This window comes from Chanodichthys erythropterus, chromosome 24 (assembly GCF_024489055.1).
Source record: "Chanodichthys erythropterus isolate Z2021 chromosome 24, ASM2448905v1, whole genome shotgun sequence".
NCBI lineage: Eukaryota > Metazoa > Chordata > Actinopteri > Cypriniformes > Xenocyprididae > Chanodichthys > Chanodichthys erythropterus.
The window spans coordinates 11,738,483-11,765,320 of NC_090244.1; the positions used below are offsets into that span (position 1 = coordinate 11,738,483).

The following is a 26,838-nucleotide window of genomic DNA, read 5'->3' on the forward strand; positions in this document are numbered from 1 at the left end:
AGAGCAGTGCTGGTGATGCCAGGCTCTGTCAGTATAGAGCTGGATGACAGAAGGCACGGAAGCCTGAACAGCCTGGTTGCCATGGAAGTGAAATTCTCTTTCAGCTTGCTTTCCCTGCCTCCCTCACCCACTGTTCTTCAAAGAATGTCTCTTCTCTCACACACATGCAAACACAATAATGACAACCATGCCCATGCAAGAACAAAATAAAGGTTTCAGGATGTGCATGCAAGTGTGTAGGTTTGATCTCTTTTACTCAGCATTAATGAAACAAATAAATAAACAGTTTTTAATTTGAATAGTATTTCAAAATGCATCTCATCTGTATCATAAAGAAATGAGAAATAAAGCACATAATGATAACTGAAAGGTAACTGCTAGACCAGGGGTTTTCAAGACGCCCAGCAAGCTACAACGACGTAAAAAAGTTTTTACATTTTTTAAAGTCGCCATGTAGTGAAAGCTGCGATAGTCTTTTCTTCCATATTGAGACGTATATCTGAATAAAACGGCTTATCGAACAAGAAAAAATGTAGGACGGCACTTGATTGGACAGGTATATTCTCGTCCATAGACTGCAATTTAACTGACACTTTCAAGGTCCAGAAAGGTACTAAAGACATCGACAACCATCATTTTATGAAGAGACGAGAATACTTTTTCAACAATCTCTTCTTTTCTCTGTCATTCTCATACGTTGTTTACATCCAGCGGGTTCTATGTCAGAACGCCGACTCATTATTGGCTGGCTTAGCATCACACACATGCTTCGTGGTGATCACATGATCAGCTTTGGCCAATACTGAGCCGGCATTCGGACGCAAACACGTAAGCCTTCACTGTGCTTACTGCGTCAACTGTGTAAGGATAATGACAGGGAAGAGAAGAGATTGTTGAATAAAGTTGTTATTTTTGTTTTGGTTTTGCACACAAAATCGCAAATATTCTCGTCGCTTCATAACATTAAGGTTGAACCACTGCAGTCACGTCAACTGTTTTGTCTTTAGCCTTTCTGGACCTTGAAAGTGTCTATGAACGAGTCATATACCTCTCGGATTTCATCAAAAATATCTTAATTTGTATTCTGAAGATGAATGAAGGTCTTACGGGTTTGGAACGACATGAGGGTGAGTAATTAATGACAGAATATTCATTTTTGAGCAAACTAACCCTTTAACAAAAAATTGCTGTTAAAGTTAATGTGTTAAATTAATAAATATGTTTAACAGTTTTGAAATTTGATGTTACTGTTTGATTTAGTGGGATTAGTAAAGCACTATTCGCTGTAAAACAGTTTTTGAACAATATTAATTGAAAAAAAATTTCTACAAATACATTTATACTTTTTTTATAGTTAATATATACATGAAAACCCCTGTGCTAGACCAGTGAATCTCAACCTTTTTTGAGTAATGGACCCCCGTCATATTTGGAACCATCCTCAAAGACCCTAGAAAAAAATTGGCTCATTGGTATCATTAATGTCTTTGTGACGACCAAATGCAATCAAGTGGTGTAATTTACATTAGTTGACTTGTCCAATATTCAGTCATATCATCAGTTATATTATACATATATTATCTTCTTTTATGGGAACATGTCAAATGTCAAAATATACAAAAATTCATATTCAGATATTTTATAAGGACCCCCTGGCATTATGTCAAGGACCACTAGGGGTCCATGGACCCCTGGTTGAGAAACACTGTGCTAGACCATAAAGCCAAACTGGCATATGGACCAGCTTTTGCTTATAAAAAAACACAAAGATTTTACCTTAATGACAGTCTATTCTTATTATAAAATATATGCAAATAACGCTGGCAAATTCATTGGCTGTCTGACCTATTGCGTGCGCTTCCGGTGAAAGGTGCTGCCCAATGGCTGTCCGTCTTTTTACCCCTCGACTCCACTGCTGTGCTCCCTGACCCCAGTGGCAGCGCGCTCTCATTGCAGTCGTCTCTCTCGGGCTCCCCCTCTTCCCTCATCGAAGCTGTTCTCTCTCGTCTGTCTGTCTCCCTCCTTCCTCGTCTGTCGCATTTCAGTGAGAGTGCTGCTAGTGAAGAGAGACCCTGGGGGTCGAAGGTTCTGCCCTGGCCGCCGCGACCTCAACCCCTCACGGCTTCCGAAATATCCGATGACCGTCGTCTCTGACACATCAGCGGACAACCCCCGAGCGGTTTTGGGCCAGAAGAGAAGGTACACACAAGTCGCTTTTGAAGAAGATCGCTAGGGGAAAAAATAGCGAGGCACAAAGCGGTATTGGGTTAGAGGTGGCTGGTTGTCATGTTCGAGGGAAATCGTTTAGAATTACATTAGAACATTTTTACATCGCATTTTACATTGTAACATTTTCGCAGCGATACATTGTCACATTTTCGCGCCGTTAAGTTTCTTCCACGTTCATAGCTTGGCTTCTGAATAAAGGAATTATGTGGAAAACGGTAATATTCATTGATTATTATGTGCTTAATATGACTCGTGCCTTGCTTTGTGCTCAAATTATGCGTTATTTACGGGGTATTTATGCTATGTGAATGAACGTTTGTGATTCAGCTGCCTCATAGTAAGAAGAACAGATTTTGTATTACCAGTACAATGAAATATAGACTTTCCTCGTGCAGTCTGACGCCAGTTTAGAAGCTTGGCTTTTGTTGACAGATAATTATGGAGTCAGAGGCTGCCAGCTCACCGCGAGCTGTTGGTCATAAGTGTTATTAATGTGTTCGGTCTGAAGTCGTCCAGGGAGGGTGAGCAAAGTTCAAGTTTATGGCAAAAGGTTAGCCCGCCAGAGACTCTCAGAGGCGGCGCAGCTGAACAAAATAAATGGATGCAGGTAACAATGAGGGAGGTTTTTTCCTTAAAACAATCTTGTGTATGTCTTTAATTACTTGCAAAACGTATTAACAAGAGTTAAGATCGATAAATAGTTTATTCATTTTTTTTAAACAATGATTTGAGCTTTTGTTGTTAAAGGGAGAGGCAGTAAAGCATTGTGGGAAAGGTGCATTTGACAGTTTGAAATCCATTTTGCAAGAACAGGAAGCAGAGCAGAGGTTCCCAAACCAGGGGAAAAATATGAAGAACAAGTTATATAAGGGATAATATACAGTTAGGCATCATTTATCACAAAATACATCTTGACAGGGTGGTTAGGACCCTAACACGAAGCGCAACAGATTGTGAAATATAGCCTATATAAATATTTTATATGACTACCACTCTGCAATCCATGTTTCCTCTTCTATGGACTAGTTAGTTAACATATTTAGCTACATGTTAACATATTTTGCTCTATTTTAAGTTGTCTGTTATTTATGTCTTACTGATTCTTTATTCTTCCAAATAATATTTTTTGGGACTCATGAACTTCTAGATTTTTACTTATCTGTTAATTTTATGGTGAGCATAAAACATTTGATATATGGCCAAGGATTTATGCTCGCCATAAAATTAATATGGAGGTAAACGCGTTCGCTTGCATTAATATGAAAAGAACTTTATTAATCTAACATAATATAAATAAAAAAAATTAGATTTGCATAAACTGATATAATACTTTTCTTGTGAAAATGTAACATGCTTCATGCGAATAAATTAGAAATATGATTGGAGGAAAATTTTCAACTTTCTTGTGTTTGCTTGCAAAACTTTATTTTTTTCTTGCAAAAGTATTGCGTTCCCTCATGAAACTTTTCTTTTTTCCTCCCAGCTCATAGTATTTCAATCACCCAAAGTTTTTGAGTCGGTGCAATACAAAAGTTTCACTAGAATTCATTTCTAGTCATCTCATTTTTTTTTTTTTTTTTTTTAAATATGTGATCCAGGATCACAAAACCAGTCATAAGGGTATTTTTTTTTTTTTAAATTGAGATTTATACAAAACCTGAAAGCTAAATAAATAAGCTTTCCATTGACGCATGGTCTGTTAAGATAGGACAATATGTTCCCGAGATACAACTGTTTGAATATCTGGAATCTGAGGGTGCAAAAAAATCAAAATATTGAAAAAATCGCCTTTAAAGTTGTCCAAAGGAAGTCCTTAGCAATGTATATCCACTCACAAAAATACATTTTTGCTATATTTACGGTAGGAAATTTACAAAATATCTTAAAGGAACATGATCTTTACTTAATATCCTAATGATTTTTGGCATAAAAGAAAAATATAATAATTTTAATCCATACAATTTTATCCTATACAATTTTAATCCGATAATTTTGTCCTATACTATGTATTGTCGGCAAATACATTGTGGTCCAGGGTCACATATAACATAGATTATAACATAGATTAAACTTGAGGTCAAATTACTGAATATACTGTTGACACTGTCTCAGTACCTTCCTGTTTAACTGTATTTGGATTTGCTTCATTAACATTATGCATCTTGGTGTCTCTGTATGTGGTGACTCAGATCCAAGCCTTGGGACTAAAGGATGCTTGCTCACCGGATCTGCGCTGCACCGCTGTGACCTGCTCATGCCCCAACCACAGGTGCCATGGCTCGCAGAATATCCTCCCAGGGGAAGGTCACCATCTCCGTGGATGAGTACAGCTCCAACCCGACACAGGCCTTCACCCACTACAACATCAACCAGAGCCGCTTCCAGCCCCCTCACGTCCACATGTGAGTGTCTGTGTACAGTGTTCCTGTAACTGAAACATTGATTTAATTGATTGATTGAAGACAGAACAGAATGCTGACAGAGAGGACATCTGGCTGCTTTTGTGTCATCTCGCCCCACCAGGTGATCAGAGGCTCCTGCGGCTTCACTTCTGGTGTAATTAATTAAATTGACCTTTTTAACTTAATGTTGTTGCAGATTAGGCATTTTAATGAGATTTTTGGGTGGCGCATAACAAGGTTTATAAGATAATGGCACAGTGTAAATCTAGTAGCTGTTTCTTAATTCTTTGTCTATAGCCATGAACTGACTAAATGCAAGAACCAGAGACACATAAACATTTTAGGTTATGAATATATCAAACCAATATTTTTTCAGCATTAAAGCATTTGTGGCTAAATTTTATTGTAATCGTAATAGAGATGTTAGGGTTAAAACAGTGTAAGACTGTTATTAACCAGAGGAAGGTCAAAGGTTAGTTGAGTTGATTAGCTCTTTAACAATAGCTCTTTGACCCCAGGGTCAGAGCTCACCTCTAAAGAAACCTGATTATTGACTGATGCTGATGATGGCATAATGAGGCCCAGTGCAGATACTAAAGTATGGACCAGCCTGATTAGCCGAGCCTTTGCTGCTTCAATAGTACCATTCAATTAAGGCACATCAGCACAAACAAAAGGGATCGACCAGGATGCATGTGCCATTGAATTGCTTTTAGCTTAAGTGTGGAAGAAACATCTATTTGTCATTAAATTCTATTATGTAACCCGATGCAATGTACTTTGTGCAGTACAGAGCAATTTATGAGTGCAATATATGGCGATAATGCTGACATGATTCACATATAGGAAGCTCAAAAAGGGGATGTTACTCCTTACAGTTTCAGTTCACCTGTATGACTTTTTAAGATATTTTGACAAATGTGTTTTTTGCCCATACAATGAAAGGCTGTTTTGGACCTCATTGGCTTTCATTGTATAGACATTCAAAATGTTGTCTTTTTTTTTTTTTTTTTTTTTGGAAAGTTGTAGAATTTTCTTTGGTATCTTTAACCTTTTCTTAATTCGCTAATAAAAGTCATCTGTTCATATAACAAACAAACATTTCCTTCAGAAACAAACACACTCTTAATTTCCACAGGGTAGAGCCACTTCCCTACGATGCGCCAAAGCCTGTGGGTCATACGCGTTTCGTCTGCGTCTCAGACACGCACTCGAGGACAGATGGAATCCAGATGCCTTTTGGTGATGTGTTGCTTCACACGGGTGACTTTACTGAGCTCGGCCTGCCGTCTGAAGTGAAGAAGTTTAATGACTGGTTAGGTAAGTGCGCAAAACCAGTCCTGTCACCTTTGCTGACAAGCACTTCCCCTGCTGTCACAGCATGAACTCCCAAACAAAAGGTCAATATTAATGATACTGTTTAAATCACGTCTAAGAAAATGGCAGAATTTAAAACAAAAAATGAAAATCTGTGTTATTTAGGATTTGTTTTAACTACAAAGAAGTTTTTTTTTTTAAATTTAGTATTTGCACATCTGGGCAGTGCCTCCCTCCCTTTTTTTTTAAGATTTATTTTTGGTATTTTTGTCTTTTGTTGTGATAGGACAGTGAGTAGAAAGAGAGGGGACAGGATTGAGAAAGGCCCACGAGTCTGGACTCGAACTTGGGTTACCCGAATGTCGACACACTACCCATGAGGCTATTGGCGCCGACGCAGTGCCCTATTTTAAAGGGGGGGTTGATTATGATTTCACTTTTTTAACTTTAGTTAGTGTGTAATGTTGCTGTTAGAGCATTATCAACATCTGCAAAGTTACGTCGCTCAAAGTTCAAGGTAAAGGGAGACATTTTTTCTGTTTAAGGACTACAACAAATGGCTGGTAGGGACTACAATGAGCTTCTTCCTGGGTTAGTGACATCACTAACCCTAAAATTTACATAAACCCTGACCCCGAGAACACGCAACAAAGGGGGTGAGGCCATGTTGAGCTGCTTTAGAGAAGAAAAATTGTTGTAGTAGAGTGTTGTTACCATTTCATCAGTTTACGCCAGACTGCTTCAGAAACGAGGGTCAATTCTATGCTGGATTTGCACAAAAGGTTAACATGAATCAACTCCAGCAACTACATAAATTTATCCACTAACCATTCAGAAAGGGCCAGATGCATTCTAAAAGTTGTAACTTCTTCCTGAGTCTCTCCATCAGTGTCCGACTCCGGTTTGAACAATGTAAGGCTGAACAATGCTACTGACAATTGCCATTTTGCCTGCGTGAGATTGTCCTGCTTTGTTGTTGTTGAGCAACTTGTTAAAGCTCCGCCCTCTTTTGGCTGGGAGCAGCAGCTCATTTGCATTTAAAGGGACACGCACAAAAACTGCATGTTTTTGCTCACAACCAAATAGGGGCAAATTTGACAAGCTATAATAATATCTGTGGGATATTTTGAGAAACTTAATAGTCACATTCTGGGGACACCACAGACTTTATAGGGCATTATAGGTCCCCTTTAAGATTGATGCATATCAGTGTTGTATATTTTGTAATTTCAATGCAAAAACTGACAGTATTGTTACATAATTTTGACTGAATTTAATAAGCTGCAATGTGCACAGCATTTCTAACAATAGGAAGGCATTTGCCCTTACTGGAGTTGAAGGAGGTCAAATTGGAAATTGAAAAATGCCCATCTGTTGGCTTAAATAGATGCCCTTCGGTCTGGTCTCGTTGGCCTCAGCAGCAATTCACTTTGATGAAATCAAAGTTCTTTAGGGTTACAGAGGTCAAAACTATTGTTTATCTGGTGAAATCAATGTCATGCTACCGCCTACGAATGGCAGCCACAGTGAGCTGTATATTTGCTTCTAGTTGGTCAAAGCCTTTAGGTAATCTTTTTAAGATTCTAGGTCACTAAATAATCTGGCCTAATGTGTCACTTTGCAGCATTTAAATAGTCCTATGGCCACAATAATGCGAAATATTGTTTTCCATTTGCTGCCAAAATCTGTCATTCTCATTATCTGTCTCCACTTACAGGCAGCCTTCCCTATGAATACAAAGTTGTCATCGCTGGAAATCACGAACTTACCTTCGATAAAGACTTTATGGCAGAACTCATAAAGCAGGATTACTACCGTTTCCCCTCAGTGTCCAAGCTGAGACCTGAGGATTTTGATGACGTTCAGTCCCTCCTTACAAACTGTGTGTACTTACAGGACTCTGAGGTCACCATTAAAGGATTCAGGATATACGGGGCTCCATGGTAAGCATTTCTAAATCATTGTTGTCCTCAAATTGCTTACTTTTTGTTTGCTTCATCTGTCAAGCAGCATACCCAGGCTTAGTTTATATAAAGTGACTTGTTAATTCCTTCATCCATCACTGTGTACATGTGTTAAGGAAGTTTAATTTTTGGTAAACCATATTTCCAAGACACGTTGTTTGGTGATGTTTTGCTTGATAAAGCTCCATAAATCACAATCAGTGCTCTGTATGTACAAACCATATGCAACATATGTCAAGTCCGTTAGTTAAGTAACAGATGGCTTACTGACCTACATGAAGTTTGTGTTTGATTTATTGGAATCAAATAAGGTTTATGTCTCTTGTATGATTTCTTATGGCTGCCTTATATCTTGAGGTCAACAGTTTGTCTACAGAGAGACCTCGGTAGACCTGGGTTATGCTAGACACCGTTGTACTCTTTGCTCCGCAGGACACGAGACATGTTCTCACTCGCTACAGATAGTGTTACACACATACGCACACACATTCACTCACTCTCTTTCATTCCATCTATCTTTCTTCCTCTGTTACTCTTAACCCACACACAGCCGTCAGCACACATTGGCATCTTTCATGCAAAGACCTCAGTGTCTGATAAGCAGAACATTATCTCAGTTAACCCCTCACCCACTGGGCTTCCCCCCTCTCGCCGATGGGAGACCAACAGAGATGTGTTAGATTTCAGGTGTGAATAGATGCCTAGCAGTGTTTGGCACGGAGAGCTTTGTGGCAGTGTGACACAGTAGTTGACAGCTACTAGAAGCAGTTTATCACCTGGAGACGATGCTGAGCGTCAGTTGAAATTGATGACAGTTGCCTCTTTTTTTTATTTAAAAATATATGTACAAATTAAGGTTTTTATTGTCATATTTTCTGGTCACCATATGTCCTTGGTATCTGGCTCTGCAGATATCTTTGTGGAAGACACATTAGGCCTCATTCACTAATAATTTCATATAAACTGCTTTCATACAAAATGTTTGTGCACAGAAAAAGTTCACATGCAAAACTTCAACCAGATGTTAATTAATCCAGATTATTCTAAATAAATTTAAGAGACTGGATGAGACTGGACACAAGATTGAGTTCACGAGAACGAGACAAGTTTTAGACCGTATTTTTAAGAAATCCTCAATGATGAAATAAATTACTAGAAAAAAAGTCGGCGGGTGCATTTTAAATGTTTTAACTAATCATTTAGTAATGAATGTCATTTCAGTTCTACTTTCTGAGTATGAATTATCATATGCAGTAAAAGATAAACATACTCAAGCACTGTGAAAGGTTTTGCCACAAACTCAACTGACTGGCTTTCCTCCTTTATGAGTCTCTTAAGACCTTAGAACTATACATGATTTATGAGCTTCTACAACTTTTGACCTCCTAACTGAACTCCTTTCCACAAATTGATCATAGAAATAAAAACTGTATAAATAAAAATAAATAACACAGTTACAGTTAAGTGCAACCATAATCAAACTACTCTCTCAATATTCAATGTGCAAACAGAGACCAAATTTTTCCTCAAGCATGATACAGAGCTAAGAGATGGTTACAACTACACAGCCCAGCCTAAGATAGCTTTCATATTGGGAGATATTTGCATGCATCAGGGAGCTGCTTTCAAATGCGCACTCGCGTTTTACTTTCGCGATAATGTGTATTCTGTAAACATAGAGCGGCAGTGCTGAGTGCGCATTCTACACTATAAAACATTTGTCAGAGGCTCTGTTGCGCAACGAATCCTCCGCCATGGTCTTGTCAGTCATCTCATCACTTACTCTCGTCACATGATCAGTGAACTCTGATTCCTGTTGCGCTACTTAAGACTCCGCAGTTCTTGTTAAATGAGCTGGATGGAATTTGAAGGGACCGTTATCCAACTGAATTAAGTAGTTTTTATTTATATAAAAAGCAAAACAACAGTGGAGGCGTAATGTAAACGTAGCAGTGGCATATTTGTGAGACATCTTTTCAACTCGGCGAGAAATCTCATCCTATTAACCCTTAAATGCATACCTCATTCACTACCCTCCTCCTCGTTCATTTTTTAAAGTTAGACATCAACCTTCTTGGTATTCCTCAATCAATTCATTATAAAGAATAATAACAAGAAAAAAATAATAAAATTATAAAAGAAAGCCTATTGTATTCATTTTTTTTGTAAAAATTGTATAGGGTCACAAACGACCCGAGGTGTGTATGAGTGTATGTATATTTTTTTCTTCACAACAATAATTGAATCTTAGATGACGGAATAAGTGCAATTCACCTTTATTCCACAAGGTGGCAATGTCTAATACACAATGCTGAAGTGACGACTCATTCAGACCGAAAACGAAAGAATAAGAAAAACATGAAATGGCACAGCGATTTACTGCAGAACAAGTACTGAATGCAATCAAATATTACTGTAACTGTTACTGGATGGATCTGGTGAAGCTGTTAGCGAATAAAATATTCATTTTGAAGATGTTGAAAATTATATAGTTTTGAGAATACGTTTGAGATCGCGAATGGGCTCGTATTTGCGACCTCAAACATAAAACTAGTCCATTATTTGCTGAATTTACTGGGAAATGAGCTCTGACGAGGACAGTGATGATGGCATAAAACATCTGCTCAAACGGAGCGCTTTCAAGCTTCAAAAGGTAACAAAATACGATTTATTTTATTCTTCTGTAATTGTTACTCTAATATCAGAGGAGTTTTATATTATCGTGACAGGTAGAGATCCTTTGTGTTAGATATTGATCCGGGTCGATAAAGACCCGAATATGTAAGAATGATTGGCGAAATGATTGCATTGTAATTTACATATTTTTATTTTATTATATAAATATATTATATTAGTAATTTAGTTAATATTTTTTTCGTTAATTGGCTTATCAAATTCACAAAAACACGATTAGTGAATCAAATCCACTATTTAAAATCTTTACTCTATCTATCTAAAATATCTTACGTTCTTCAGCCAGCCAGGCAGAATTAAAATGCTAATTTTGGTAAGAAGTGGGAAAACCAGACATCTGTGATGGGTGGTCTCGGTGGGGGTGCTCTTTGGTCATAGTTTTCCCAGCCTCTCCTGCAGGAAGTGCTTTTTGTTCCAACACATCCTGGTGCTTTGTTGGGAGCCAGGATCAAAACGTGAGGCCGACCCCGGTGCGCCCCTCCAAGTGCATACTCGCAGTGGGCCGCTCTGACCTGCCTGACCCCGGGCCTCAGCTATCAAGGAGGTCATTTACACGGCTTCATTCTTCTTCCCTACAAAGTGCTCGCTCAGGCTTGACTCCCGTCTGGCCCAAGGTAGAAGACGAGCCTGTTTTATGTCAGTTTATTTATCAGTATTCCCTTTCATGGCAGTGCTCCCGACGTTACGTTGACCTTGACTTGATTACTCTCTGTCGTACCAGACGAATATCCGATATACCTTTGTATGCCTAACCAGATCATCCAATAGAAGCAGGGGTATCTTGCATAGCTTGGCAACTGCTATACTGATAACGGCGCGTTTGGTAATCCTACTTGCGTTACGCCTGATATCCACACCGATATGTGTTGCATATATTCCAGCTTGCAGCTGTGATTGGTTTGATTAACGTGTAAGCTTGTTGTGCTAGACGGTGGTTTGGCTTTTGAAAATCAAAGGCTCTCTAATCCTCTTAGGAAAGGCAGACGTAAGTCATGTGACCTGAGTTCATATTGGGTGAGTGTTTGCAAGGCCAGGCTACGATAGATAGTGGAGGTGTGTCTCTTGCTGCCATAGAAACCATATCACAGCTTCATCCTCAGTGCTAATATGTTATGATTATGATGTGCTTGTAAATGAATGATCAGGGAGGATATAACGGTCATTTGTGTGTTTTTTTTAGGGTACACAGCAAAGCTGTTTATCGGCATTAGTACAGATACTAGATATGAAGTGTGAGATTTTCTCCCTGTGTGCGGTCAGATCAGTGTGAAACTGATTGCGCTAATTACTTGATGATAGTAAGTATTAGTAGCATAGATGTCATTTAAGGTGAGGACTGTTGGGAAGTGTCCCCACCACTTTTTGCTTAGGCTGATTATGTGAACTCTCCGCCTACTGACCAGATGCGTAAACATTATGGAACGTACGTTAGCCAGATGAGATTGAAACTTTGTCGGCTGAAGACCCAAGTTTGGTTTGAAGATGAAAAATGTACCAGTCACAATGTTCTCTCACCATTCCTGATTTCTAACACTCAGTCACAGCGTTCGGCGTGGTCTTGCAGCTATCAAAAGGAGAAATGAAAGCCGATGCTCTCCGTATGATTTTCAGTCAGGCGTGTTCATTTGTAAATTGCACGAGCCTATTGTGGCTTATTTTTCTTCCCTCAAAGAAATCAGGACAAAAGTGGTTGAAAGTGGACAAAAGAGACTAAAATACCAGGTGTAAATGGGAATGTGTCTCCCTTGTCTACTTGACATCCAATCAACCAAAACCTTAATACCAGGTGGAAACAGCGCTAATGATGCTGAAAATTCAGCTTTGCCATCACAGGAATAAATTACATTTTAAAATACATTAAAGTAGAAAACTGTTATTTTGAATTATAATAATATCTCACAATATAACAGTTTTTACTGTATTTTTTTATCAAATAAATGCAGACTTGGTGAGCAGAAAAAAACTTTTGAAAGGTAGTGTTATTAATAACAATAATAATATGTATTAAATTAAAGTCTTTTTGCAATTTTTATATTTAGGGAATTATTTGGCTTTAAAACTTGGAAATGTTTCACTTTTGATCAGGTATGCAAACCTTTCTCAGAAGGATAAACATTTGTTGTGTTAGGTGTAAAACTGACCTTTATTATTAAAACTGAACGTATGTACAATTTACATGTCAATAACAAAGCATGCATTGTTATAATCTTTACAGTACAGTTTCCCATGTAAATTGGCTACCTTTCTAGAAGATTCCATTCCTACCGGCATGGATGAGAAATACAAACATTTTATGAAGCGTTAAATCATGTAATACACTGGCTTTAGTACAGATGTAAAATTTTACAGGCTTATTAACATCTTGAGAGCTTAATGTGTGTTAACATGTGCAGCATCTTGGTAGTGTTAGACTCTTGAAGGCCTGCTAATGAATATTAATTGACTCATCTAAATTGAACTGACTGAATTAAGGTGTTGAAAAGAATCTATAAGTCAATGCTTTTCACCTCTACTGATTTTCACATCCACCTATCCACAATATGATGGCTTGCACATGTTCCTTGTGAATCAAGCCTTAGTGTTGCGAGCGCCACGCTTTTCCCATTGAGTTACAGAAGCATATGCTCATTGTACTTTAGCTTGCTCATGTTTTCAGTTTTTTAATTTATTAGTGACCTTCATGCAGGAAATGCAGAACCCGCATGCTGTTCGTAAATGTAATTACCTCGTCCATCCTGTCCTCTCAGCTATCAACAGAAGCCTCTATAGAAGCAACGGTTTTCTCTGGCTCCTGCTGACAAGCTACCTGCTCACGTCACTGATTGTAAGCTGACCCCTGGCCCGAAGGTGGCGTCATTTGTCAGTGATAATTAACAGCTGAGATCTCCTCTGCTGGGCATGCTTATGGCTGGTGGCGGTTGTGATACCAGGCAGGGCGGATTGGGAAATTGAGGGGGGGTGGAGGGCATAGTGAGGGCACAGTGAAAGAAAGAGAGCGATGGACCAACTAGAAAAGTGATCAGATGCTGTTAGTAAGCAGGCTGTATGGAAATATGTTGACCACACACACAAAAACAAATCTCTTCACAGGCTTCAACAGTGGAGTAGGACACTTGTTTTTTTTTTTGTTTTTTTATCTCCAGAGGGGATTTTGCTATTTGTTTTTCTCAAGGCAGTGTGCAGACACAACATATTTTGTTTAGTCGTAGTCTACCTTTGAGGTCTGAGGTTATTTTAGGTTGGTTGCAAGTCGTTATCTTAGTTTCTTTTTGTTTCATCTTTAAACTGCAGCCTAATAAGCTTTAGTGCAACATGAAAAATCCAACGGCTTGTTATCTCGTCTTTTATGAGAACACACTTCCCCGCCAAAGATGATTATACGGTAGAGGGCACTATTATGCATCTTCTGAAAGAGTTCTGAATCTCCTGATCAAAACAGGTGAAGAAGATGCAGAAACAAGCGACGGCATATGTAATCATATGCATATGTAAAATAATGTGATCACCAACATTAAACAGCATATAAATCAAATAACTGCCTAATGTTACTGAATGAAATGTCGACCCAGGACGAGCTATAGGACTGTGCGAGCATTATGGGTGTTGATGGACTCGATCTACTCCATCTATTTTGATCATCATTCTGAATCTGATCCAGATGTAGTCTTTGAAAAAAAAAAATAATAATAATTAAATAAAATTTAAATAACATTTCAAATCAGCAGCAAAATGTGACATGAACTATCCCATAATTGTTGATTTCTGCTGATTTAGTGTTAAAAAAGCTTATTTTTAAAGACGAACCTATGCGCATGTGCAGTCATAAGTGCGAGTCTCTGGTTTCTATGGGAAAAGGAGCTTCTAACGGCAGCTGCAGTGATGCATTGACTTTATCAATCAGTGATTGGCTCTTTTACTTAGAAGGCGGGACGTATTTTGCCATATTGCGAATTGCAGTTTCTCCCATTCATAACTAATAGGATTGAACCGTCTTTCTACATCTAGAGTCTTTGTCCATATTCAAGTGTTGATAAAAAAAGAATGCTTGAAGCTAGGGTCTGTTCTTTCTTTTGAGATTTTATATATCAGCATATATCATCATGTTCAGATATTCATACAACAAAATATTCTGGGGGTCATAAGATTTTTGAGAAAATGATAAAAAACGCTGACGGTAGCTGGCAACTTTAAAAAAATGCTGGCAGAGAAAGAGTTAAAACAAACAAAAATAAGTATTTTGTTTGGAGTGGAACAGCTTTTTATTGTATTCCAGTCATCAAGGCTGTTGATAGTCCTGGTGTGGTAAAGCCAGCACGATCAAAGTGGAAACAGATTAAAGTTGTTTTAATCTTTGTTTTAATGAAGGATTGTTTTTTTTGAGAGGCTAAGTCTTTGGAATCAGGGATTCAATCTTTTTTTCTCAATGAATGAATAAACGGCTACATACAAAAGAGGATTAGGGCCAAGCAATAATAAAAAAATAAAACCATCTCGAGATTAAAGTTGTTAAATTTTGAGAAAAAAGTCGAGATAAAATGTTGAGAATAAAGTCATTAAATTACCAGAAAAAAGTTGTTAAATTATGAGAACAAATTTGTTAAATTATGAGAAAAAACACGTTAAATTACGAGAAAAAAGTCGAGATAAAATGTGGAGAACAAATTCGTTCAATTATGAGAAAAAAGTTGTTAAATTACGAGAAAAAAGTCGAGATAAAATGTTGAACAAATTCGAGATAAAATGTTGAGAACAAATTCGTTAAATTACGAGAAAAAATTTGTTAAATTATGAGAACAAATTCGTAATTTAATGAATTTGTTCTCGTAATTTAACAACTTTTTTTTCTCATAATTTAATGAGTTTATTCTCAATTTTATCTCGACTTATTTCTCGAAATTTAACGACATTTTTCTCATAATTTAACGAATTTGTTCTCGTATTTTAATGACTTAATTCTCAACATTTTATCTCGACTTTTTTTCTTGAGTTTTTTTCTCGTAATGTAACAACTTTAATCTCGAGATTTTTTTTTTTTATTATTATTGCTTGGCCCTAATCCTCTTCCTTAGCTACAGTTCTGTTCAAAAGTTTGAGGTCAGTAAGATTTTTTTTATTTTTTATTTTTTTAAGAAATTTACATTTAAAGTATTATTATCAGTACAACTGATAACACAACATTGGTAATAATAAGAAATGTTTCTTGAGCATCAAATCTGCATATTAGAATGATTTCTGAAGGATCATGTGACACAAACTGTGGAAAAACCAGCTTTGCCATTACAGGAATATATTAAATTTTAAAATATTTTGAAGTAGAAAAATTGTAATAATATTTAATAATATATTGTAATTAAATTGTAATAATATTTGACAATATTACTGTTTTTACTGTATTTTTTTTTATTAAAAAGAATGGAACCTTGGTGAGCATAAGAAACTTTTCTTATATATTTGCTGCCAATCTTGCTTTGGGATGTTTGCTATGTACTAGTACCTTCACAAAATCACACTAGACAGGAAATCCCAACGTCTCATTTCCTCTCTACTCTCTCGTTTCACTTTTGTCCCGTGTTCATATCTGCTTTTTCTCTCCTGACGGTTGATAACCATCTCCAACATCACTTTCACAATCACACATCTTTTTCTGATCCCCCTCTCTTTCACCGTCCTGCTGTCAGTGGCAGATAAATATTTCAGTAATCCTTTTTGCATGTGAGGTGTTTGAAGGCCTGGCAGGCTTGTGCATTAGAGTGGCACACTGATTCCAAAGTAAGCACTGCGAGTGTGTGTGTGTGTGTGTGTGTGTGTGTGTGTGTGTGTGTGTGTGTGTGTGTGTGTGTGTGTGTGTATGTGTGTGTGTGTTACTTAGGCTCGGGCGGCTGCTCCTGTGTGCCACTGTGTGTGTGAGTGTGTCCAGGTCACAGAGAGTTCATCAAAACAGTGCTGACACAGCCAAAACAAACACACACGCACAGACACAAATATACACTTGTGTCTCAGTACGGAACACAGTTTCTGATAGTGAAAGCTTTCTTTCTCTCGCTCTATTTTTTTTTTTTTTAAGATTTTTTGTTGTTAATTTACGTGTTTAAACTTTTTTTTTTTTTGTTCCTTTTCTCTGTTTATTTTCAAGACTATTGGAGTTTAAACTAATTGACAAAATCATATTTAATTCTAATTTTTATTATATATTTAAAATTCACCCAAATATTTCGAGGTTAATTTTACCTTAAAATTTAGTAAAATGCCTAATTGTTTATTTTATGATCTTTAAATTTATTTGTTTGAGCTCTGTAATGAAACATTTCTTTTATCCTGCCTTCCTTTATTTGTTAATTTTTATGTCGGGATGTAATGACATCTCATTGACGACTGGCTTGAATGTGCGGAAGAAAGCCTGACTTGGACGCTGACGTTTATGTGTGAGTTAAAGCAGACGAGCCTGAGTATGTTTGCAGGAAAACTAACAGGGTTTGAGAAATTGTACCCAAGGGTACCGGCCTGGTTCGAAAGCAACCACTCGCCTTTATTTGCCTTGCCATCAATCATCCACGGACAAGCCTACATACACACACTTACACTGAGACCTCAGCAGCCATTTCCTGTGTTCAGGCTCTATTTCATCCACGATCAACTCCATTCGCTCCAATCTATGAAGAAGCGTTAATGGATAGACAAACAGTGGATACTGCAGGTTCTATGAGCCCAGCCTGTGATGATGGATGTGTAGTGTTGAATCCGTAAATGACTGCGCTCTTAAATTTGGTTAAGGAGGATGGCGGTAAAGTGACAGCTTGTATTTGAATATTTACTTATATCTTAGTTTTTGCCTGACACTACAGGCAAAAACACAGTTTTTCTATGCACCTATTAATTTTGAGATTTGTATATTTTATAGCACGTTATCTATTTGCATCTGTAGATTTCAATTACAGTAAATCTTTTCTCAAAATGAGTTTTTTTGTCCTGCTGAACAAAAATGTCAGAAATGCAAGAACTTACATACACTAAATTTCTCAGTTTTATTCCTATCTATATTCTGAAGATTTTTACTGCTGGATTTGTTGATGCAAAATTTGTCTGATTTTTTTTTTTTTTTTACAACATTTTATTCCTTTTTTTTTTTTTTTTTTTTCTGGCTGTTGATAGTATTTTCTGATTTATGGAGTGATACAAAATAGATATCTGAAATTGTCTTTAATATGTCAAGAATTTTGAACCTGACTTCATCTAATTCAGATTTTTGTTCTATAATTTTATGCAAATTAGCACATATTTAATTAGATAATGCCTAATTTGCATATTTAAACATAACATTTCAGAAAACTTGTAATCTTAATGTAATCAATCATCTGGGGGAGAATGGTGATATCAATTTTTTTTTTACCCTATTCACCTGGGGTGTCTTGCCTTAAACACACAAAAAATGGTGGTAATCACTGTTAACTCTGCAAATCCAAGACTGGTCCTACACTTTGTCATAACCAGGTGTGATGCAATCAATGTTGTTATTGTAACATAAAATTGAAATTTTAAAATCATTTTTGTTAATTGAAATAAATCTGAAATAAAATATAATATCAGTGAAGTGATCATCTTTAAACTTAAAACTAAATTAAGAAATGTTGCTTTTAAACTAAATTAAATAAAATAAGCTGAAGCTGAAATACTTAAATTACTGAAACTGAAATAAAAATAAAGCTAAAAAAACAAAACACCAATAAAAATGACAATAGTACACAATATATACATTAAACTATAATGACAATTTTAAATATAAAAAAAGGTAATAAATAATACCAAAATAACACAGTAAAACGATAAGCAAAAGCTATATTTTTCATGTAATTTGTTCTGACCTAGAGCAATAAATGACTTGATTATTGACTTAATGATTTTTGTTGATTGTTTGGATTCTGTTTCTGTAACATTGCTTTGTGTAACTCCACCCACAGTGAATCTCATTGATTCAAAATGGTCTGCTCCACATAACTGTACTGTATATATTGAACATTTAAAAGGGTCAAATTGGCAGTTATTTTATAGCATAATGTATTATATATGTTATGGCTGCTGATTTAATGTGTTCATTTAATTCATTAATTATTGGGAAAATAACCTGTAAACCCATAAGACCTTCGTTCATCTTCGGAACACAAATTAAGATATTTTTGATAAATTCTGATGGCTCTTTAATGTTCATATGTATATATATATATATATATATATATATATATATATATTATATATATATATATATATAATATAATATAATATAATATATATATATATATATATATATATTATATAACCAAATATTTTCTTGTAAATAATTGTAAATTTAGCACTTATGTTTCATAATTGTGTGTGTGTGTGTGTGTGTGTGTGTGTGTGTGTGTGTGTGTGTGTGTGTGTGTGTGTGTGTGTGTGTGTGTGTGTGTGTGTGTGTGTGTGTGTGTGTGTGTGTGTGTGTGTGTGTGTTTTAATTGGAGTAGATGCTGGAACCTGCATCTAGTGAGGAAGCATATTTTGAAAACAACTTTATTTGACAGACCATGTTCCTTTGCAAGGTTTAACTGGGTCTCTACGTTTAATTGGCAGTTATTTTAAAGCACCAGACTCCATGCGTTTCTATTTTCCCCACTAAAACCTTTTTCGTTCTCTCTAATTGGTTTTCAATACTCTGCTCCAGGGCGCTCTCTCTCGCTATTGTTAATTTGAGGGGGTACAAAGGACTGGGCCCTAGTTCCTCGACTATTTCAGCATAATTCAGTGAATGAAAAAAGATCCAGGTCTCAGGGAACATGCTGTGAAAACCCTTTCCCCCTCTAGTCTTAACCTTCTGCCTCTCAGAGACTCCGACTTTGTCAAGTGCTCGTTGTAAAATGACCTCTGGACAACTGGGCATGTGTGCTCATACATATATGTATGCCTGTCAGTACGGGCAGTATCAAGCTCTTTAAGACTCATTAATGCTATTAGCTGCTACAACTTAGCTACTTAGTATTTGTAATCTCATCCTTCCTAATGTTTCTTTTATTTCAAGCTGTTTCATATTAATCAGAATCATCAATCAGGTCATATCATAGCCGGATTTACTAAAAACGGAAGAAGATAAGAAATTCTAAGATAAATTCTAAGAAGTTTGTAAGTCATTCTTGCTAAAGACTGCCTGCAGATTACCTTAAAGGGATAGTTCACCCAAAAATGGAAAAAATTCTGTCATTTATTGCTCACCCTCATGTCTTTCCACACCTGTAAGACCTCTTCTGAACACAAATTAAGATATTTTTGATGAAATCTGATGGCTCAGTGAGGCCTCTGTTGCCAGCAAGATAATTAACACTTTCAATGCCCAGAAAGGTACTAAAGACGTATTTAAAACAGTTCATGTGACTACAGTGGTTTAATCTTAATGTTATGAAGCGACGAGAATACTTTTTGTGTGCCAAAAAAACGAAATAACGACTTTATTCAACAATATCTAGTGATGGATGATTTCAAAACACTGCTTCATGAAGCTTTACAAATCTTTTGTTTTGAATCAGTGGTTCGGAGCACCAAAATCATGTGATTTCAGTAAACAAGGCTTCGTTACGTCATAAGTGTTTAGAAATTTCAATGGTTCATGTGACTTTGGCAGTTTGATACGAGATCCGAACCACTGATTCGAAACAAAAGTTTTGTAAAGCTTCATGAAGCAGTGTTTTGAAATCGCCCATCACTAGATATTGTTGAAAAGTCATTTTGTTTTTTTGGCGCACAAAAAGTATTCTCGTCACTTTATAATATTAAGGTTGAACCACTGTAGTCACATGAACTGATTTAAATATGTCTTTAGTAGCTTTCTGGGCATTTGAAAGTGTTAATTGTCTTGCTGGCAATAGAGGCCTCACTGAACCATCAGATTTCATCAAAAAAATATCTTAATTTGTGTTCTGAAGATGAACGAAGGTTTCATGGGAATTCAGCAATCAGCATGACTTTTTTTTATGCGTAATGTATAAGCCTTGTATAATTATATAATTAGAAATTGATTAGTAATCAGTCCCTGATTTGACTTGGTGTCACTTCAGAGTACTTGTGCACATCCCTAGTAATAGTAATATGCATTATATGTATCTATTGTTAAGGTATGGTCACATTTACTGCTGCTCAGCAAAATTTTACAGGTGAAATCCAGTCGTTCCAATAGGAATCCGCATGATCAGGATTTTCGTGCTAGGCCAAAAAAACAGAAAAATGCTGGGTTAAAAACAACCCAAGTTGGGTTGAAAATGGACAAACCCAGCAATTGGGTTGTTTTAACCCAGCGGTAGGGTTAAATGTTTGCCCAACCTGCTGGGTAGTTTTATTTAACTCAACTATTGTTTAAAAATTACTGTATTGCTTAATTAAAATTAACCCAAAATATGTTGAAAATGAACATTTATTAATGTTCAATGAATAATTATTAAACAATAAACATTTATTAAATTGCTTATTAATACATTTATATTAATAAACTATTAAACTATTACATTTATATTAATAAAATATTAAATCTTATTAATAAACATTCACCTTTTGTCTATTATTGTTGTCTCTAATTGCATCTGGTTTTTAATTTCCCAACTATTTTGGGTTCATGTTAAGATAGCCATATAGCAATTTTTAAATAATAGTTGGTTTAAATAAAACTACCCAGCAGGTTGGGCAAACATTTAACCCAACCGCTGGGTTAAAACAACCCAACTTGGGTTGTTTTTAACCCAGCATTTTTTAGAGTGTAGTATTCTATACAGTGATAAAGGCTATGTTGATTAGCATTGCATTATAAATATACTTTATTATCATGAAAATACCGGAAAATGCTTGAAGAACTCAGATAAACCATATATTGTCATTTGTTTATTAGTCATGTTTAATCAATGCGTTTCAGTCTTCTGTTTATTCAGCTAGTGCGATGCCCATAGTGATTCAGATGGAGCAGCGTTTAGCCTTGCTTGACTGACAAAGCTGCGTAGCCAGTTGCCAAATCGTGTGTGCGGTTTAATTTGGATCAATTGTACAACCCTAATACAAAATATTCTTAAGTTAGAAAATAAGCAGTTAAGATGAATTTAATTTAAGAATGTTTCATGAATCCTACCCCAGAGTTTTCCTCACACCCTGACCATTTATCAAAACTATGCTGGAAAAAAAAGGACACTCAGAAATGCTTATGATGTCACAACCATGCACACATTAACACTATATAGGCACCTTGAATTTAGTTAGTCCTTTGTGTTTGTTTCAAGCTGTGTTGAAATCCTGCACTGTAGTGCAGCTTCTGAAATGCCGTTGAGCAGTTGCAGACGTTGCTCTCCGCAGTGCTTCCAGCTCTCATTTGTCTGCTCTGTCTCCATCTATCACCCAGCTCTGCTTATCAGCATGGGGTCAGTTCCTGCCCTCTCTACCAAGGCCTACATTTAGCCCTGGCCTTGCACAGCCTTGTCTAGCTGGGGCCAGACACTTGGCCCTTATCAGACTGGGTCTGAGAGTGGTAAATAAAGGTCTGGCCCGGGTTACCGCAGGCTGTCAGCAGGCCCATCCCAGAGGGGAAATAAAACTCTTATTAACATGCTTCTGCTCATTGGTGCTGACAGCTTGATCAATCTGCCTCCTCTGCAGATGACCTCTGCTCCGCTCCGAACCGCTGGACGCCCTGATGGAGGCTGAAATGAATAGCTTGAGTTGTTCCATGGCCTCAAATCTGATGCTGCAATACTCTGAGGCATACTCTGAGACTTTTTTTTTTTAAAGAAAAAGTAATCTGGATACTGTTTGGGTTAGATCATGATGGTCAAAAAAAAAATATATATATATATATAAATTAAATTATTATTATTTATAATTTTTTTAAAAATTAAAAATGGCTACAGATTCATACAACCTAACAACTAACCTACTTTGAAAATAGTTTTGCAAAGAAACACTGTCTACTTTTGCCGTATGTGTGTGAGAACAGAACACAGGCATGTGTATGATGATTTTGACATTTATGAAGTGCGTAAAATGCATTTGTCTGCTCCCACAGGACCCCATGGTTTAATGGATGGGGCTTTAACTTACCTCGTGGCCAGTCTCTCCTCGATAAGTGGAACCAGATCCCTGAAGACGTAGATATTCTTATGACACATGGGCCTCCTCTGGGTAAGCACTGAAGAAATGTAAATGTAACTGTAGATGTAGAGCATGTATACATCAGTTTGTGTCTGCAGATGGATTGTTGTATGTTAAAGTCATCATAAATGTGATGATACGCCACTAAGGATGTGATGTTGGACTTTGTCCAGGGTTCAGAGATTGGGTCCCAAAAGAACTTCAGAGAGTCGGCTGTGTGGAACTACTCAACACTGTACAAAAGAGGGTCCGACCCAAACTCCACGCATATGGGGGAATCCATGAAGGTCAGGGCTTAACTCTTTTATATGTATAATATAATATAATATAATATAATATAATATAATATAATATAATATAATATAATATAATATAATATAATATAATATATATGAATATAATATATATGAATATAATATATAATATATATGAATATAATATAATATATATGTATATAATATAATATATATATATATATGTATATAATATAATATATATATATATGTATATAATATAATATATATATATATGTATATAATATAATATATATATATGTATATAATATAATATATATATATGTATATAATATAATATATATATATGTATATAATATAATATATATATATGTATATAATATAATATATATATATGTATATAATATAATATATATATATGTATATAATATAATATATATATGTATATAATATAATATATATATATGTATATAATATAATATATATATATATATATATATGTATATAATATAATATATATATATATATATGTATATAATATAATATATATATATATATATATGTATATAATATAATATATATATATATATATATGTATATAATATAATATATATATATATGTATATATATAATATATATATGAATTTGTATATATATATATATAAATGTTTGCAGGTTGGGCAAACATTTAACCCAACCGCTGGGTTAAAACAACCCAACTTGGGTTGTTTTTAACCCAGCATTTTTTAGAGTGTAGTATTCTATACAGTGATAAAGGCTATGTTGATTAGCATTGCATTATAAATATACTTTATTATCATGAAAATACCGGAAAATGCTTGAAGAACTCAGATAAACCATATATTGTCATAGTCATTTGTTTATTAGTCATGTTTAATCAATGCGTTTCAGTCTTCTGTTTATTCAGCTAGTGCGATGCCCATAGTGATTCAGATGGAGCAGCGTTTAGCCTTGCTTGACTGACAAAGCTGCGTAGCCATATATAAAGATATATATATAAAGATATATATATATATATATGCGATTAATTGAATAAATTGATTTGACAGCATTAAATATAATTTTATGTGTTTATATTTTATTTATCTATTTAAATACATATATTTTTTAAAAATTGAAATAATTTGAAAATATTATAAATGTAAATATATAAAAAAATTTAAATAAAATGTACATAAAATAAATTAATTAAAATATTTTCTCTTTGTCATTCTCAGGGTATGGCATAATGACAGATGGCTACACAACATTTATCAACTCCTCCACATGTACAGTCAGCTTCCAGCCCACCAATCCACCAATCATATTTGATCTCCCCAACCCAGGAAATTCCTGAGACTCATTAAAGCCCCACCCCCTTTTTTCTACATAACTCTTCCTTACTTAAAATGAATGGTCTTTTTGTACTGCTTGTATTTAAAAATGCATGGAAATGAAATATTTTTAAAGTCGGATTGAAGCCGACACCATTTGAATGACTATTGTAGGCGAAGAAGAACTTCATATTTGTAATTTGTTTGCATCAGTTGCCTTGTTTTTCCTTTTTTATTGGTCAGGATCTTAAAAAGTGCATTATAAAGGTACTCCTAAAAGTGTCAGCAATACTTGACCATGTCTGATTTAATATTAATTGTGCTTTGTAAAATTATTATAAAGTTATTTAAATTCATGAACTTCTTGTATGGTGTATTCAGTTTTGGATTAAATGAGTAAATTCATATTTCACTCAAGTCAAAGGTTCCATTGGGTCTGATGTTTATTGCTGCAATCAGACTTTGCTCTTTTCTAATCAAGAAGACACATCTTTATCTACCAGGTCATTAAACACCATCAGCCGAGCATTTTGTACTCTCATAAAGAGTGGCACAATATGTGTCAAAAGATGAAAGGTTTTTAAATGGGGTGTTGTGAATTTAATTTTGCATTATCGCTGTGGTGCTTTGTCCTATAATTACAGTTTAGAACAGACCTAATGTGCACATTTTCAAGATCATAAAGATCTGATTGTGCATTAAGTACATTAAAAATGGACGAGAATTTTCAATTTGACTGCCTCAGGAGATATACAAAGGTAAATTTCTGTATAAATTCAAGCACAATTGTTTATCGTAAAGATTTGCAATACCATTGTATTCCATTTGTTTAGAAACTGGAAATGACATTACAATATTAAGACATTTCATTTCTCCTCATCTCCATTTTTAGTTGTTGTAATAATGTGCGTTGTATATTTCACTGTGGATCTGCAATCTTGTGAGCACAAAAAAGATGGTTTTATGTCATTTCTGATGTTGTAAATGCTTTCTTTATATGTTTTGTGACTTTTTTATTCATTGTGACATTTAGCCAAGTTTATATACAAATAAAACAAGATTTTTTCTGATGTCTGTCATTTATCTATTCTTTATAAAGTCTATCAAAAGAAATTATTTATGCACAAAATAATTTAAGAATGTCTGAGCTGCTTTTTTTCCACAGAGTGAAAGTCGATTGTGACCAAGAGCTGTCCAATACCAAAAAGACCAATAAATAAAAATGACCCATACATTTCTTCTGAAGCCAAATGAAAGCTTTGTGTCAGTAACAAGCTGAAAATTCCACTGAAAATATTGCTTAATGTGGTCACCACTCACTCTCATTATATGGAAAATATGTCCTTTTTGTTTCACGAAAGAAATAGTCATACAGGTGAGAGTGGATAAAAAAGGACATAATTTTCATTTTTAGGTGAACTGTCACTTTAAGAGCTTTATTTCTTTCCCACACAGTAAATAACGATGTGTTCACACATTCAATTGGGAGTTTAGCAACGGCTTTGATTGATTAATGAAGTCCATTAATTACCCCGCATCTGTCAGACTTGAAAAAGAATAGATGGCGTTGACAGAGATGGCCATAACCTCGTGTTGTCCTGTCAGAGGCTATTGATCGTGAACATTTGTCAGCGCAGCCTTGGCGTGCTCATCTGATGGATGTCAGGCTGATGCCAACTCTGACCCCTTGTGCTCCCGCTGATAGCGGCAAAGATGTTAAATCAGCCGACGCTTTACAGTGTCAACCAACATGGAATGCTAAAAAGAAGATGCGAAAATGGTGCACTTTTTCAAAAATGTAACGTCAGACTCTCAAGGTCATGCTTAATTCACGAGATCAGACGCAACGCTTGGTTTCACATACCCTTCCCTCAAGCAAAAATGTTTATAACTTGAAAGCAGGGCCTAATTAACACTCACCAAATGCAAGTAAAAATCGGTGTTGGCGAATATATGAAACTGTGTCAAATACCAGTTGGTCAAAAACATTTTTACAAATTCTAACAATGCAAAAATTGTGAGAACATGAGCATTACCAAACGTGAACAATGCTTGGGACAGTGTTGCATCATTATGGAAGTTTAGCCTTGTATTAGCCTATTAGTAACTTAGCCTATGTATTAGTAGCCAATGAGCTTGCATGCTCAGTCTTCAAATACATGAGTAGCATTTGCCTTAGCAGTGCAGCACTCTTTCAGAAACCCTCCACCTTCCCCAGCTCCACCTGTATAGACCTGCTATGGATACGGGTAATTCATGTACACTATATTGTACAGCAGCAGTATATATATATATATATATCAATTTGATGTATATATTTACATCAAATTGACATCAATTTTTTTACATCAAATTAACATCAGTTTTTGACATCAAATTGACGTAAGTTTTTTTACATCAAATTGACAATTTTTTTTGCATCAAATTGACGTCACTGACATCAAATTGACGTATGTTTTTAAAAAACAAATTGACATTTTTTTACATCAAATTGACGTCA

General features: G+C 35.6%; 1 protein-coding gene across 1 annotated transcript; it reads left to right on the top strand.

The window, feature by feature from the left end:
- Nucleotides 1-1,940: 1,940 nt before the first annotated feature.
- Nucleotides 1,941-25,391, top strand: mpped2 (metallophosphoesterase domain containing 2b). The gene is made up of 7 exons (XM_067379465.1): nucleotides 1,941-2,199; nucleotides 4,419-4,631; nucleotides 5,770-5,951; nucleotides 7,666-7,891; nucleotides 22,665-22,780; nucleotides 22,924-23,037; nucleotides 24,243-25,391. Exons 2-7 carry the CDS (start codon nucleotides 4,504-4,506, stop codon nucleotides 24,359-24,361), a joined length of 885 nt encoding a protein of 294 aa, XP_067235566.1. The 5' UTR covers nucleotides 1,941-2,199; nucleotides 4,419-4,503; the 3' UTR covers nucleotides 24,362-25,391.
- Nucleotides 25,392-26,838: the final 1,447 nt, after the last annotated feature.